This window comes from Leuciscus leuciscus (assembly GCF_965113295.1).
Source record: "Leuciscus leuciscus genome assembly, chromosome: 5".
Lineage (NCBI taxonomy): Eukaryota > Metazoa > Chordata > Actinopteri > Cypriniformes > Leuciscidae > Leuciscus > Leuciscus leuciscus.
In genome coordinates this window covers 14,526,587-14,542,071 of record NC_138729.1, presented here as the reverse complement: position 1 = coordinate 14,542,071, position 15,485 = coordinate 14,526,587, and the positions used below count along the sequence as shown (strand labels likewise).

General features: G+C 37.8%; 1 protein-coding gene across 1 annotated transcript; it reads left to right on the top strand.

The window, feature by feature from the left end:
• The first annotated feature begins 7,070 nt into the window (after positions 1 to 7,070).
• Positions 7,071 to 9,128, top strand: LOC309499865 (uncharacterized protein). The gene is made up of 2 exons (XM_082171340.1): positions 7,071 to 7,485; positions 7,979 to 9,128. Exons 1-2 carry the CDS (start codon positions 7,187 to 7,189, stop codon positions 8,871 to 8,873), a joined length of 1,194 nt encoding a protein of 397 aa, XP_082027466.1. The 5' UTR covers positions 7,071 to 7,186; the 3' UTR covers positions 8,874 to 9,128.
• Positions 9,129 to 15,485: the final 6,357 nt, after the last annotated feature.

Sequence of the window (15,485 nt, the reverse complement as noted above, 5' to 3'; positions counted from 1 at the left end):
TTGAAAAATGTCTGTAACCAAACAGTTGATGGACCCCATTGACTTCCATAGTAGGAAAAAAAAAATACTATGGAAGTCAATGGGGTCCATCAACTGTTTGGTTACAGACATTTTTCAAAATATCTTCTTTTGTGTTCAGGAGAAAAAAGAAATTCTTACAGGTTTGAAACAACTTGAGGGTGAGTAAATGATGACAGAATTTTCATTTTTGGGTGAACTATCCCTTTAATAATAGCCTACATCTTTTAGAATATTTGATTGAATGCTGAATGTTGCGCTTGTTCAATTTAATAAAATTAAAACTTTAATTGTGATCATTAAATATTTAGTGGCCAAGTTTTGCGCAGATCTCCCTGTCAATGATCTAGCACCCCCTCAGCACATGCGTTAAAAATTCTCTGGCGCTGCCCATTGTATTGTTTTACATTTTCAGTTCTTTCATATTTTCATTCCATTTACAGTTTGCGATGGCCACAGACCTACTATCCATTTAATAATATATCAAGTTTCAGGATATTTTTGCTGATTATCAAATAATTCACATTTTCACCCCATCAATCTAAATGTATGTAAATGCTGCGTGACTTCTACGTGTTTTAATGGTCGCGCGCACGCTGAACATTCAAGCCGCATTTGAACCGAACTGGAGCTGAGGGCGTTACCATGGAAACGAGACAGCAGCTCAACTGACAATCAGCGAAACTCCGTCTCTCACTGTTGTTTGAACTACTTTAAGGTAAGTTTAGTCCATATAATTACACAAATAGTACATACAAATGTTTCTGAGACTTTCTTTCATGTAAATCACTCGCTTCCATTGAATATTTACTTTATAGAAATGGTTTCGTGTCTTTTAAAAAGTCCGTTAGCATCTAGCTAACTAGAGGTAACGTGAGCTGTAAGTTTGGGCTTTTAATCACATCTTATGTGTAGATGAGATATTTTGATAGTTTTGTAATGGTTTTGCTGACAATTGGTCAATGGATGAATGGAAATAAGCTAATTTATTTAACCTAAAAGTACGCACTGTATGGTTAATTCATAGTTATCACGTGACGTCACACCATTACGCCCACCTGGAGGGCAAGATAAGACTGCCCAGTCATTTTTATCAGGTTTGTAGTTAGTATTAATGTAGTAAAACAGTGTTAAAAGATCAAATTCAATATATTCCTCTTATTCATGATGCATACTTTGTACAGGTAAGCAGATGAACACAGAACAAATTATAACAAAATAATATTGTTTGTCTTCTCCCCTTTACAGTATTGTTTGCCATCTAGTCCTGATCACAGAGTTTAGCTCCAAACCCAATTAAGCAGACCTGAGCAGCTGATCCAGGATCACCAGAAACTCTGCAGAACTTTGGTCTGGACACCAGTGTTGTAAGTTCAGAACATATTGCAGGAGATCTCAACATTGTCTCTCAAGGTCCACTTACATGCAGAGGTTTACTCCAACCTAGTCCAGCACACCTGAACAAGCTAATTAAGGTGCTAAACTCTGGGTGCATATCACTCAGGCCCTAGCTCAGTAGTCAGTGGTTAAGGGATGTCTTTATCACAAAATCCTTACAGTGCACTGAAACATTCGCTCCCTAAAAACTCACTATTGGCGCTTTTCCATTACCAGTACCAGCTCGACTCGACTCGCCTTGTCTCGTCTCGCTTTTCGCTCCGTTTTCCATTGCAGATATTACCTCCACAATTAATAGTACCTAGTCGTCATAGCGACGCCGCAGGAAACTGCCGTGACTTAATCTTCTACGCGAGACACACCCGCTACCCACACGCACAGGACAATGGAGGAAATCGTGTGTATGCTGTTTTTGTTTTTGCTGTTTTTTATTTAGGATACTCCGTCTGGCGCGTGGAATGATGACGCAGTGAATAGTGACGATTCTCTCTGACCAATCAGCAGTCTGCTGTGTTTTTTCACGTCACATTTTAGTATCGCCTCAGCTCGCTCAGAACCTCGCCGGAGGTGGTACGAAAAAAAGTACCTGGAAGCAGGTACAGGTACAACTTTTACACAGTGGAAAACCAAACAGAGCCGAGGCGAGCTGGTACTGTGTAGTGAAAAAGCGCCATATGTTATCGGAAGTTCTGAAGCATAAAACTTTATCACACGAGACAGTTCGCTACAAAATGACATGTGATAGCTGATTTTAAAACACAAACCAATATTATATTTTAGCATAAACATACGTCGCTAGACAGGTAATGTCTAATCAAGCAAACATTTACAATTTATCTATGACTGAAATCTTGCACAAATATGTAGAGGGAAACCTCAAGTGTATACTTCACATTTTGGACAACCATTGTTTTTTTACATTTACATTTTGGTTATTGTTCTCTTTCTCACTTTAGATGCTGGAGAAAAAACAGCCAGGCTAAAGCATTCAAAGTGGAAACTTCTGTCGTGGCTCAATAATCCAGGACTGGGATGGTGGAAGGAGCAGAAGATCAGAGATCAGGAAGAGATCTACTCGTGCCCCTGAGGAACTGATTTACCTAATGCGTCAAACATTACCAAACATTTTCATCACTCACCTTCATGTCGTTGCAAACCTGTAAAACTTTCGTTCATCTTTGAAACACAAATGTAGATCTTTTTAATGAAATCTGAGAGCTTTCTGTCCCTCCATTTCACAGTTTATGCAACTACAACTTCCAAGGTAGTAAAGACATTATAACAATAATCAATATGACTCCAGTGGTTTAACCTCAACTTTATGAAGTGAAGTGAATTGTTTGTGTGTGCAAAAAAAAACCCATTGCATCTTTATTCACAAAATATACATCTTTGACACGTGTTGACGGAGCACCACGATTCATCAGTGTTGTGTTGGCGAGAGAGCCGGCCATCTCATGGTGCAACATGCGTCTGAGATACATCATTTGTGAATAAAGATGTAATTGTTTGCGCACACAAGACATCTGTTAAAAATATCTTCATTTGTGCTCTCCACAAAAGTCTTATGGGTTTGGAGCGACATGAGGGTAAGTAATTAATGACAGAATTTACATTTTTGTGTGAACTATTCCTTTAATGTTTTCTAATGTGGTTATAATTGGTCATTGTTCTGTTTTATAAACATTTTCAATATTTGAAAGATTTATTGTTTTGAAAAAATGTTTATACAGAAAAGATAGATTCATTTGATCAAAAGTCACAGTAAAAACTTTTAAATTGTTTAAAAAAATAATGTTTCAAATAAATGTTGCTCTTTTGAAAGTTCTATTCAAAGAATACTGAAAACTGTATCATAGTTTCCACAAAAATATGAAGCCGTACAACTGATAATAATGATAAATGTTTCTTGAGAATCAAATCATCATTCTGAAGGATTCTGAAGGATCATGTGACACTGAAGACTGAAGTAATGATGCTGAAAATTCAGCTTTGCATCAGGAATAAATTACACACTTTATATATTTACATGTATATTTATGAAAAGTTATTTTTAATGTAGTAATATTTCACAATATAACTGTTTTTTAGGGTATGCTTGATCAAATGCAGGCTTAAGATGTGATCAGGAAAGTGTTTTTTATGTGAAAGATGTATTTGGTGTGTCAATAAATGGTTTGCTACTTATTTTGTGAATTTTCTTATTATGAATATTAAATATAATCATGAATTCACGGTTGAAATTAGGCCTGAAAAAGACGTCTTTTCAACTCACTTTACAACCTAATTTAGACGCGATTGGGACGTCATTTTATTGGCGTCTTTTCAACGACCTGAAAAAGACGGCTTTTCACCTTTCACTTTTCAACCAAATTTTAACGTTGTTTAGACGACTGGCAATGTCGTCTTTTCGACGTCTTTTCAACGAGTTTTTGCTGGGTGGGAAAGTCGCAATTGCGTGTTATAAAGTCAGAATTGTGAGATATAAACTATTCTTTTTAAAAAGGTTTGTAAAAAAAAAATCAGTCTTTTTTTTCCTTAGAATTCTGACTTTATTATTGTGTATTATGAAAACAAAGTTAACAAAGGTCTTGTTAATTTATTTATACTGTTGGCAAAATGTTATATTCATAAACAAAAATTTTTAAATTCATCCCCAATATTTAAGATGTTTAAATTAGAATTTGATTGTTTTATGTCTTCACTGAAATTGTTAAAAAACATATTTTGATATTATTTTTGGATCCCCTGCTACCAATTAATGTCACTCTTTGTTTTTATCGTGTACCAAAAGTTGTTGTTCATAAGGGGGAAAAAATGCAAGAAATTGACCGAAAACCCCCGGAAAAATGGCTTGCTAACAAAAATGTCTGTGAAATTACCTGTGTAATTCTGTAAAATCATGACATCAAAATTTTGTAAATAGAAAAACAATGACATTTTGTTACATTTACAGTAATATTTTGAAAATAGTACAAATGCTGTTGTAAAATACTGAACCAAACAAAAATGTTGATTTTACTGTAAGAATGAGTTAAAATAATCATATTAATTTGTAGAATTGACAGATTTATGCAATTTAAACAGAAAAAAAAAACGGTATACAGAAAGCAACAATGCAGTTAAAATTACAACATGACAGTGTTAAAATATTTTTCGGACATGCAGATTTTCAATAGCCTATATAGTCTACATAAAGAAAATGTACATTTTATAAATTCATGTTATAGTTTAGAGATAAAATATGTTCAAGAACAGCATAACTGTGTTAATATGAAGGGTTTAAAAATAGGAAATGGGTCTTTTAGGTCCAACAGCACTGTACAAATGACGCCTGGTTCACACCGGACGCCGAAGCGGCGCGGAATGGAAAATCACTTCTTTTATTAATCCGTTGTTGAGACACACACGCAGCTAGAGAGAATATGGTAGACAGTTTTTTTCTTTGTTTGTTTTCATCTTTCTACTCTGTTTAGATACACAAATATGATCACATTTGTCACTCGCGGTATTTTAATTTGAAAATTGCTTATATTTTGACAATTGACCGGATGTCTCGTGTTTCTTGGTGTGACTTCCTGCCGGAATGGACGCGGATCACTCGCGGTCGCGCAAAAAATAGACCAGACGCTGAAACTGGCGCTTCACGGCGCGGGCTGGCCACGGCGCTCCGCATCTGGTGTGAACGACACCATAGGTTAACATGGGCGCCGAAAGGAAGCGGCCTCCGTTCCGCGCCGCTTTCGAGTCGCTTTGGATGCAGAAGCGGCGCGGAACGGAAAATCACGCGCGGTCCGGCGCCTGCCTGTTCACACCAGACGCGTATTCTCCGCGGCGGTCGACAAGCGCTTCGTTGTTGTTTATTCAGAGCTATTTTTTACATCATGGGTAAGTAAATAACCTCATAAAATGAATACACCATGTTTCTGTAACCAAGAAGTTTGTACACTTCTTTTATGAATCCGTTGTCGAGACACACACGCAGCCAGAGAGAGAATATGGTAGACAGTTTTTTTCTTTGTCTTTCTAGTCTGTTTAGATATACAAATATGATCGCATTTGTCACTCGCGGTATTTTAATTTGAAAATTGCATTTATTTTGACAATTGACCGGATGTCTCGTGTTTCTTGGTGTGACTTCCTGCCGGAATGGACGCGGATCACTCGCGGTCGCGCAAAAAATAGACCAGACGCCGAAACTGGCGCTTCACGGCGCGGGCCGGCCGCGGCATGCCGCGGCACTCCGCGTCTGGTGTGAACGACACCATAGGTTAACATGGGCGCCGAAAGGAAGCGGCCTCCGTTCCGCGCCGCTTTCGAGTCGCTTCGGCGTCCGGTGTGAACCCGGCCTTATGGTGCGTTCACACCGAACGCGAATCGAGCGTCAAATTCGCGTCTATCGCGTCTAGCCTTTAATCACTGTTAAAAGGACAACACTTAAGGTGTTTGGGGTCATTTTGACCCCAAACTTTTAAAGAGCAATTGCATAAGGAAATATAATTTTTTTATATGGAAAACTATATATCTTTTTTTTTATTTACTTCTAAACTATCCATTTATGCTGTGTTTTTGTGGAAATTTTGACGTTTTTTTACCTATTTACTGCACAAATACATAACTAGGCCATAAATTGGGGGGGGGCATTTTGACATTTTATAGATTTATGCCAGTTTAGTTGATTTTATTTGGCAATTTCTATAAAAATGCTCTCTGTTGCAGTGACATACTGTGAAAGTAAGTGTGTGTTTGTGTGTGTTTGTGTGTGTGTGTGTGTGTGTGTGTGTATGAGATAGAAAGTTCGTTCCACTTTGGGTTTATGCTCTAGGACCAGACCTTGATTTAAATGTAATTTTTTTTTAGATTTATGCCAGTTTTGTTTATTTTATTTGCCAATTTCTATAAAAATACTCTCTGTTGCAGTGACATACATGTGTGTGTGTTGTGTGTGTGTGTGTGTGTGTGTGTGTGTGTGTGTGTGTGTGTGTGTGTGTGTGTGTGTGTGTGTGTGTGTGTGTGTGTGTGTGTATGAGATAGAAAGTTCGTTCCACTTTGGGTTTATGCTCTAGGACCAGACCTTGATTTAAATGTAATTTCTTTTAGATTTATGCCAGTTTTGTTTATTTTATTTGCCAATTTCTGTAAAAATGCTCTCTGTTGCAAACACATACATTTGTGTGTTTGTGTGTGTGTGTGTGTGTGTGTGTGTGTGTGTGTGTGTGTGTGTGTGTGTGTGTGTGTGTGTGTGTGTGTGTGTGTGTGTGTGTGTGTGTGTGTGTGTGTATGAGATAGAAAGTTCACTCTACTTTTTATTTATGCTCTAGGACCAGACCTTGGTTTCTATGTAGAAATTTTCAGATTTATAATGGATTTACTTTTATTTTTTGGACAAATAAAATAAAAAAAAGTCATTTTTTTCATTTTCCCATTCATTTTCAATGTGGGGTCATTTTGACCCCAAACACCTTAAAAGGTAAAAAAAAATTACACACCTTTAGAACAACCAAATCAAGCCCAGTTTTTTTGTGCATGTTTAGATAGATTATTTAGGAAAAGTCCCAGAGTTTCATGCCCCTGAGATGAAGTTAACACTTTTAAAAAATGAAGGAAAAATCCATTGGGGTCTGTATGACCCCAAACACTAATTAAAGGCTAGTTAGACGCTTGCACATTTTAATCCATTCGCGCGTCCGTGTCACTAGCGAATAAATATCCCGCCAAAAAGAGTATCAACAACAACAACAACACTTTATTTCTGCCGTACGTTTCCGTCATGTCTAGAATAAGACGTATTGCTGCTTTGTATTTGTTGTGGAAGATCCAAAAACGGAGGACATCCAAATGTCGACGTGTCTGGGTTCACAGCACCATCCAGAAACGCACTAAACTTGGTGAATTTCACCGTCTTTTAAAGGAACTGCGCCGGGATGATAGTCGCTTCCAGCGTTATATGAGAATGACGGGTGCCCAGTTTGATACCTTGCTAGATAGGGTTTCTGACAGGATTTCACGAATGGACACCAACTACAGGCGATCTGTCTCAGCTGCGGAGCGCCTTTCCATCTGTCTGAGGTAAGGGCGGGGCAATTTCATAAAATAACGTCAATACCAATAAATATACAGCATAGCCTATCTATCATTTTTGCTGTGATTTAATTCCAATATGAAATGATAGTATATATTGTCCAATGTAATGAAAACATGCCGAAACAAATGAATTATGTTTATTTGTATAGACTCTAAATATTAATAAGTCTGTTTTGTCAGGCCATAAAATGATAAGGGGAAAAAGATTTTCTGAACAGAGTTTGGATCGATCAGCACTGTAGCTTCTCAATATAGCCTACCTATTAAAAAATATATAGCCTACCAACATCTACTTAAAATAGGCCTACATTTATTGCTCCAAATATAGGCTACATAAATGTAGCCTATTTTAAATACTTTATATTAAAAAAAACATTAAGGTAACATAATTAAAAATAGTAATAAATACTAACAACCCAAAACATATAAAAAATGTAATCTGCACCAAAACTGATTTTACATGTTTTCTATGCTACAGATACCTTGCCACAGGTGACTCATTTAGGACAATTGCCAACAGCTTCCGTGTTGGGGTCTCTACAGTGTCCATGATTGTCCCTGATGTTGCCGCTGCAATATGGGACAGTCTTGTAGAAGATTTCATGCCTGTGCCCACCACAGAAGAGTGGAGGTCAATTGCAGTAAAGTTTGAAGAGAGGTGGAATTTTCCCCTCTGCTGTGGTGCACTTGATGGTAAACATGTTGTCCTCAAAGCACCTCCCAACTCAGGATCCCAGTTTTTTAATTACAAGGGAACATATTCCTTAGTTCTGTTGGCAGTTGTGGATGCCCAATATTGTTTCAGGGTAATTGATGTCGGGGGCTACGGAAGAACCAGCGATGGTGGAATACTTGCCAACTCCACTTTTGGTAAAGCACTACAATCAGGTACCCTCCAACTCCCTGCTGACCTGCCACTACCAGGAGCTGACCACCGAGGACCCCAGCCACATGTGTTTGTCGCTGATGAGGCTTTTCCACTACGGAAAAACCTCATGAGACCCTTCCCCGGGCGCATCCTTCCAAGAGAGCGTAGAGTGTACAACTATCGTCTGTCCCGGGCTAGATTGGTGGTTGAAAATGCCTTTGGGATCCTTTCATCCCAGTGGAGAATGTACAGGCGGGCCATTGAGGTCCACCAGGATGTTGCTGAGATGTGCATCAAAGCCACCTGCGTTCTCCATAATTTTCTGCGCAGGACATCCCAGACACCTGAGGAGAGGAGGATCATCCCAGTTGGTGAGGTGGAGCCGCTGCCAGGTCTGGGAAGACTTTCTGCAAACAATTCCGCTAGAGAGGCTGTCAGGGTCAGGGAGGTCTTCACATCCTACTTCTCTGCAGAGAGAACTGTTGCATGGCAAGATGCTGTCTAGTGCACAAGCACTTTACACTGTGTCTATATATTGTTATTAAATTTATTATTAAATTTATTTATATATTAAATATATTTTTATTAAATAAAAACAAAAACAATCAGTTCATTCTCAAACAAACTGCTTTAATACTTAAACTGATTTGTGCACATATGTGATGATAAAAAAATACACACAAAAATGATATAAATAAATGAATTACTCCAACATACTTGTAGTCACACTTGAGTCATGCTTATAGAAAGGCACATATTTGTTACCATTATATATATATATATATATATATATATATATATATATATATATATATATATATATATATATATATATAGGTAAAACAAAAACAAACAAACAGTTCAAATTAAAATAAACAAATTACTTTAACACTTTAAAAACCTATTAGTGAACATTCGAGAATTGAAAAACAAAAAAATATAAACTGTATGTGCAACTTAAAGCATTAGTTCACCTAAAAAATGAAATTTCCTGATAATTTGCTCACCCCAATGCCATCCAAGATGTTCATGTCTTTCTTTCCTCAGTGGAAAATAAATTTTAAGCTTTGATCCTCTTTATTAATTTCTCAAATTGATTTCTCAAAAAAAAATAATAATTTCTTTTCCACTGAAGAAAGAAACACATGAACATCTTGGATGGCATTAGGGTGAGTAAATTAGCAGGAAATTTCATTTTTGAGGTGAGCAAATTATTTAAACGTACTGTATAAAAAAACAGACAAAGCCTACTTCCTTCCTTGCAATGGTTACCAACCTTATACTGGCTCCAGATTCAGTGTCACGGTGTTTGATTCATAAATCAATTTATGAATCTGAAATGTAACAAATTCTTTTTGTTGTTGAGGCAACCGTTGTAAGGAAGGAAGCAGGCTTTGGAAGAAAAGCTCATCCTCTGTGGATTGAGCTGCGGCTGGGGCTGGTGTCTGCAATGTCTGAAGCAGCATCCTCTCAACCGACGTGTCCCTGTCCCTCTTCCGAGTCCTTCTGTCTATATGAAATGGAAACACATTCTTTGAATTTATTCTGAATTCCATCCATGGAATAGTTTGTAAAAATTAGTTGATGTTTATTGTATTTATTCATTTTAGTTTGAAATCAGGAAAAAGACAAAAATACATGGATCAAATATGAAAAGGGAATATACTAAATAAATAATAATAATCATAACAAAGAAATTCAGAAAAACTTGAATCATGTACTGTAGAAAATCCTGCTGTGATCTGATTGGCTGACTGAGTCTTGATAAAGAGCACCTGTGGCCCCTTACTAATTATGTTTCAGTCTCCTCTTGTTTGAACCAAAAGCTGTTGTTCAGACATGGCTTGTGTGGAATTGTTGCGTTGTTGACCATGTAAGTTTCCTTTTTGATTGTTTGTTTAGTTTAAAGGATTATGTGTTTTATATGATATATTGAATTCTAGTTATGTTTAGTAGCTCTTTAATGTTATACTCATTTGATTGTTAAAGCTGATTTCAGATGTATGATTTAAGATTTGCAAGTGTGTTTGTATTTATTAATGGTTTTGTTTATGGGTTTTAGAAACCAACAATTACCATCACTACCGTCTGTGAAATGTCTACTCCTATATGTCACCACAAATAAACTGGGAAAAGTACTTGATGACTGAATGAGTTTTAATGGACCCACCATTCCAGTAGCAACAGCCAAATCAGCCTAGAATTTCTGCTAAATTTCTACATGGTCCTTCGAGCCGGAGAGGCTACTGGAATGGAGACTGAGGATGACTGTGTGAAACCTAAACGTTCATCAAGGATTGTAAAACCTCCAAGATGGCACAAAGATTATATGATGACTCCGTTAAATCCTTCAATGCATCCAGTTGGACAATTGTCACACCAGCCAGAAGATTTGAGCCATTTGGTTGCATCACAAGGAGCTTCCATTACTGCTACTCAAAATGAGGTGAAGTCTTTGTCTGAGGATATTAAACAAATGAAAGGAATGTTGTTGGATGTGGGACACATGATGAAGGATATGCAAAGGAAAATAAATTCTTCATTTTCTACTGGTTCTGAATGCAGTTCTATTCAAGCATCCCCTGTTCATATCCCCATACAAGCAAACCAGCAAGACGAGATGAACGCCAGAGATTCTATTGTGGATGAGTTGAGTGAATGTATGCGACGACATCAAACCAAGCAGGATAATGTGCTTTCTACACCACCAAAAGTTCAGAGACAAAATACTTTGCCCTCATCTCAGTATGTGCCACCTACCTCTTCAATGCCTACTTCCTCAGCAGCCACCACTAGAGGGCCATCAGAGAGACAACACCAGCAGCTTTCTGATCCATGTCCACCTGTTAGGCTCTCAGTTCCTCTCCCAGATAACCTCAGGTCACAACCTTTAACCCTCTGAGGTCTGAGGGGTTTTTGGGGTCCTTGAGATGTTCTGACATGCCCTGACATTTGTGCTTTTTTCAGTTGCTTATAAACATATTAATGGCAAAGGTATAATTACACTCTATTTAGCACAAACAGGGCTACCATAATATGTGAGCAACATGCATGTACATGTTTGTATTTTTGAGAGAATAATGTTTATGCATGGTTATTGAAAAAACTAAAAACTAAAGTTTCTGAAATAAGGCCACAAAACACATACTAAATACGTGTCAATAAGACTTTTGACTAATTGATGTCTTTGCCTAGAGTTTTTTCTTCAAAATGATGTGAAAATCATCCTGCCCTTATCATTCACATAACACAATTTAAATCTTGTAAAACACTTTTTGTTTGTAAAGGCAATATGCGCAAGGGGCGTCAACCATTCAACAGCATCATGCATATGTAGTGGTTCACACCTTAGGAGACAATGGGGCCCGCATACTTAATGAGCCATTCATTCAGGTGTGTCACCTATAGCCACAAGAAAGAATGCAAGAACAATATATATATATATATATATATATATATATTCTACCAAATTGGTTCACAGTTGGAAGCATGTCAATTTTATTTATTTTTTTAATTTTGCTTGCAAATTGTATAATATCCAAGGAAAACATGTCTATTAATTGTGCAGTTAATTCTCATACTGTATTTTCAGTTTTGGAATATGTATCCTCTCCCCAAATTTGTCAATAATAAAACACAATAAAAATTATTTAAAGAAAATGCTTATATTTACCTTTTAAAATTTGTTTACATCTACCTTGTAAATATATTTTTTTTTATTAAAAAGGTTACAATTACAACAACAATTGAAGTGTAATATTTCTTTGTAAAAACTAAAGTATACATTTTATCATACATATTTCAAACTTCGAATATAGCCTACATTGACAAAACATACTATATTTAACATATTAGCAAAAATTGGCAAACAAAAGCTTATTTGAGGTGGCAGATATTTTACAGTAAAAATGTGTAATCTATCCAAAACTAATCAACGAAATGTTGTCTTTCATTTGTCTGTAACATAGGTCTTTCGTTTTTATTATAAGGAATATAAATGTTAATTTGCAGTTTAATACGTTGCTTATACAAATACATTTTATTTCAACATATTTCAATCGATTTTACTCAGTATAGCAAAATAGTTTGCTAAAAGCAGATCATTTATTCACACACAGAAACGCAATTCAAATTTAAACCGTCTTTTTGCGAGTTGTGGTAAACAGCGCATCTCTGCGTTCATTCATTCACACAGAAACGCGATTTACTTGAGAATGAAAAAAAAAACTTACTACATTATTCCATCCGTTGCTCCTCGAAATACCAGCACTTCTGAGGTAAGTTTTCCATTATTATTATTCCTCACAGCGCTGCGAGACAGTGTAGACAAGTACACTTATCTGAATAAACTTGATGTGTTTTCTCGAGCTGATATGTGGGCGTTCACAGTTTGTATGGGATCGTCTCAGTCATTTGCGTTTGAATAGCGCGCGCTCTCCGTGGGCGTGGCCGATTATAACGTAATGAGATGAGATGAGCTCGACTGGAATCGCTCTCTTTTAATACAGATTTCACAAGATGAGAATATTTGTTTTTCATATAAATTACTTCATTTAAAAGAAGAGAATTCAAGCTTCATGCCTGTGTGTCTGTATGCCTGTTTGACTGAGTATTCGCTCAGTTATTGTTCATTTTCGGACGCGTTTCAGAATGGACTTCACTGGCAGAGAGAAGGCAGAACTCGCTTCGTGTTTATTTTTCTTTATTTGGCAAAAAGCACAACACTTTGTTTTTATTGTGAGTATGCACAAAAATAATACACATTTAACAGAATCGATTGATGTATGAAACTCCTATGGAAAATCAAAGTCAACAGAGTATTTATGAGTTTCTTTTACATTGATAAAAAAAAAGCGAGCTGGTATCGCCGGCGATACCGTAGACCTCAGGGGGTTAATGCATCCCAATGTAATGGGTGAAGGCTTAACTCAGCAACAACGTAATGGTCTTTCATCTTCAGTCAGTCATCATCAAATGAATCCCAGTTTTTATCCCAGTGATCAACAAGTAGGAAGGGATCAAAGCCTTTGGCCGCCTGATCAAATGCAAGGAAATGCATTTTGTATGCCTGGTCTTCCGTGGATGCCTCCAAGTTGGCCAACCTTCCCTCCAAATGGAGGATTGTTAAGGCCTCCATATCTACCTGATTTTCCTTATCCAGTATTCTATCCATCTCATATCCAAAATATTCCACCAGTTCCTTCAAGGGTTGCAACGTTGCCTCCTAGAGATTTATCAGCTGGATTTACTTATGCTTCTCTTGGTCATTCACATCAAACTTCTTTAGAACAGCAGACAACTAGAACTGTACCGCAGCAAGATAATCCTTCCATCATGTTCCATCAGAATCCTTTGATACCCAGAGTTATAACCACTGCATCAGCACCTCAGGGGCAGCAAAGAGATGTGAATCAAATAACTGCACTTTCCCCAATTGGAATGCAAATGATGGTACCTAACCAGCATATGTCTATTCATTCACCCGTGAATGTGCCCCACACAAGTATGCCAGCTCTACATCCTTCCAGGTCAGCCCGTATTGAAAGACTTTCATTTCCATATTTGAAGAGTGATGTCCCCCAAGAGTTTGCCATGCTGAATATGGCTTTAAAGAATTTGTTACCCTCAGAGGAAACTGAGCAATACAAGTATCATATTCTTCTTGATCATTTGAAGTTGGAGGCAGCTCGACTTCTGGCCTTGGCTTATGCCCATCATTCCCAGCCTTATACTACTGCCTTAAAAGCTCTTCAGAAAAGATATGGGCAACCCCACCAGTTGGTTCTGCGAGAGATTGCTACAATTAAGAACTTACCCGCTGTACGTTCAGGAGATTCTGTTGGATTCGGCGACTTTGCTGTACGAGTCCAAGCTCTTGTGGGAATGCTTCAATCCTGGGATCATGAAGAAGGAGCGAAGGAATTATCTTGTGCATCACATGTCCATCAGTTACTCAGTAAACTTCCAGCACATCAGGTTGCTAGTTTTGCAAGATATGCCAAAACCACCCGACCAGACCAGTCCTATAACTTGGTGAATTTTTCAGTTTGGTTGGAAGAGGAAGCAGATTGTCAGAATCTAGCTACCCAAGTGTTTGAACAATCTAAAAGTATAAAGTACCAGGTAAGGGAAGCAAGGCCTACCAAGTCCCAATATCACACAGCTACTTTTCTTCATGGCATAAGTCAGGGAGTTAATTCCACTCAAAGAAAGAACACTGAAACTGCAAACTACGAAATTCAGCGACACGGCAAGAAGGAGGGCCTTAAACCATCATGTGCAAGCTGTGGCAGTAATGATCATCATCTCAGTCATTGTCCTGAATTTCAAAGCTTCGATACGGCAGCCAAACGGAAATGGATTGTTGACAATAATCGTTGTTGGAGATGTGGTTGGGCCCATAGATCATCTAAGTGTGACTTAAGAGGAAAATGTCCATTGTGTCAAGATCGTCACTTAGGAGTACTGCATGAAGTAAATGTTCGCAAACCAGATTCTAGGATATTTTATTTGAGCCGATCAAGTGGTCCGAACTCTGTTCTTCTGAAAATTGTGAAGGTAGTTCTGAGCCACAAAGGAAAGACTCTGGAGACGTATGCCATCCTAGATGACGGTTCTGAGAGAACTATGCTCATGTCTTCTGCAGCAGAGAGTTTAGGTCTTCATGGGGCGGCAGAATCATTGGTTCTTCGAACCATTCGGCAAGACACCGAGAAAATTGAAGGTGCAACGGTTTCCTTCACCATATCTCCAGCTTCTCACAAGCAAAGTAAATACCAGATACAAGGTGCATTTACTGCTCAAATGATTGACTTACCTGAACAGACTTATCCTGTGCAAGTCCTACAGAGACGCTACCAACATCTAAGAGGCCTCCCTCTGGAGGAGTTTCAGAGAGTTAAACCTTTGTTACTAGTGGGAGCTGATCATCCTCACCTTCTTTGCTCCAAAGAGCGAGTACGTTTTGGTCCTCCTGGAAGTCCAGCTGCTTTGCATACTCGACTGGGATGGGCATTACATGGACCTACTTCCTTGGGTGAGAAGACTAATTCCACGGCTCAGTGTTTCTTCCAGGCATCTCTCTCCATGGATCAGTTGTATAAAGATGTGGAGAAGT

Coding starts and splice junctions, on each gene's coding strand:
- LOC309499865 (XM_082171340.1), top strand. CDS start 7,187: ATGTCTAGAATAAGACGTATTGCTGCTTTGTATTTGTTGTGGAAGATC. Junction 7,486..7,978: donor CGCCTTTCCATCTGTCTGAG/GTAAGGGCGGGG, acceptor TCTATGCTACAG/ATACCTTGCCACAGGTGACT.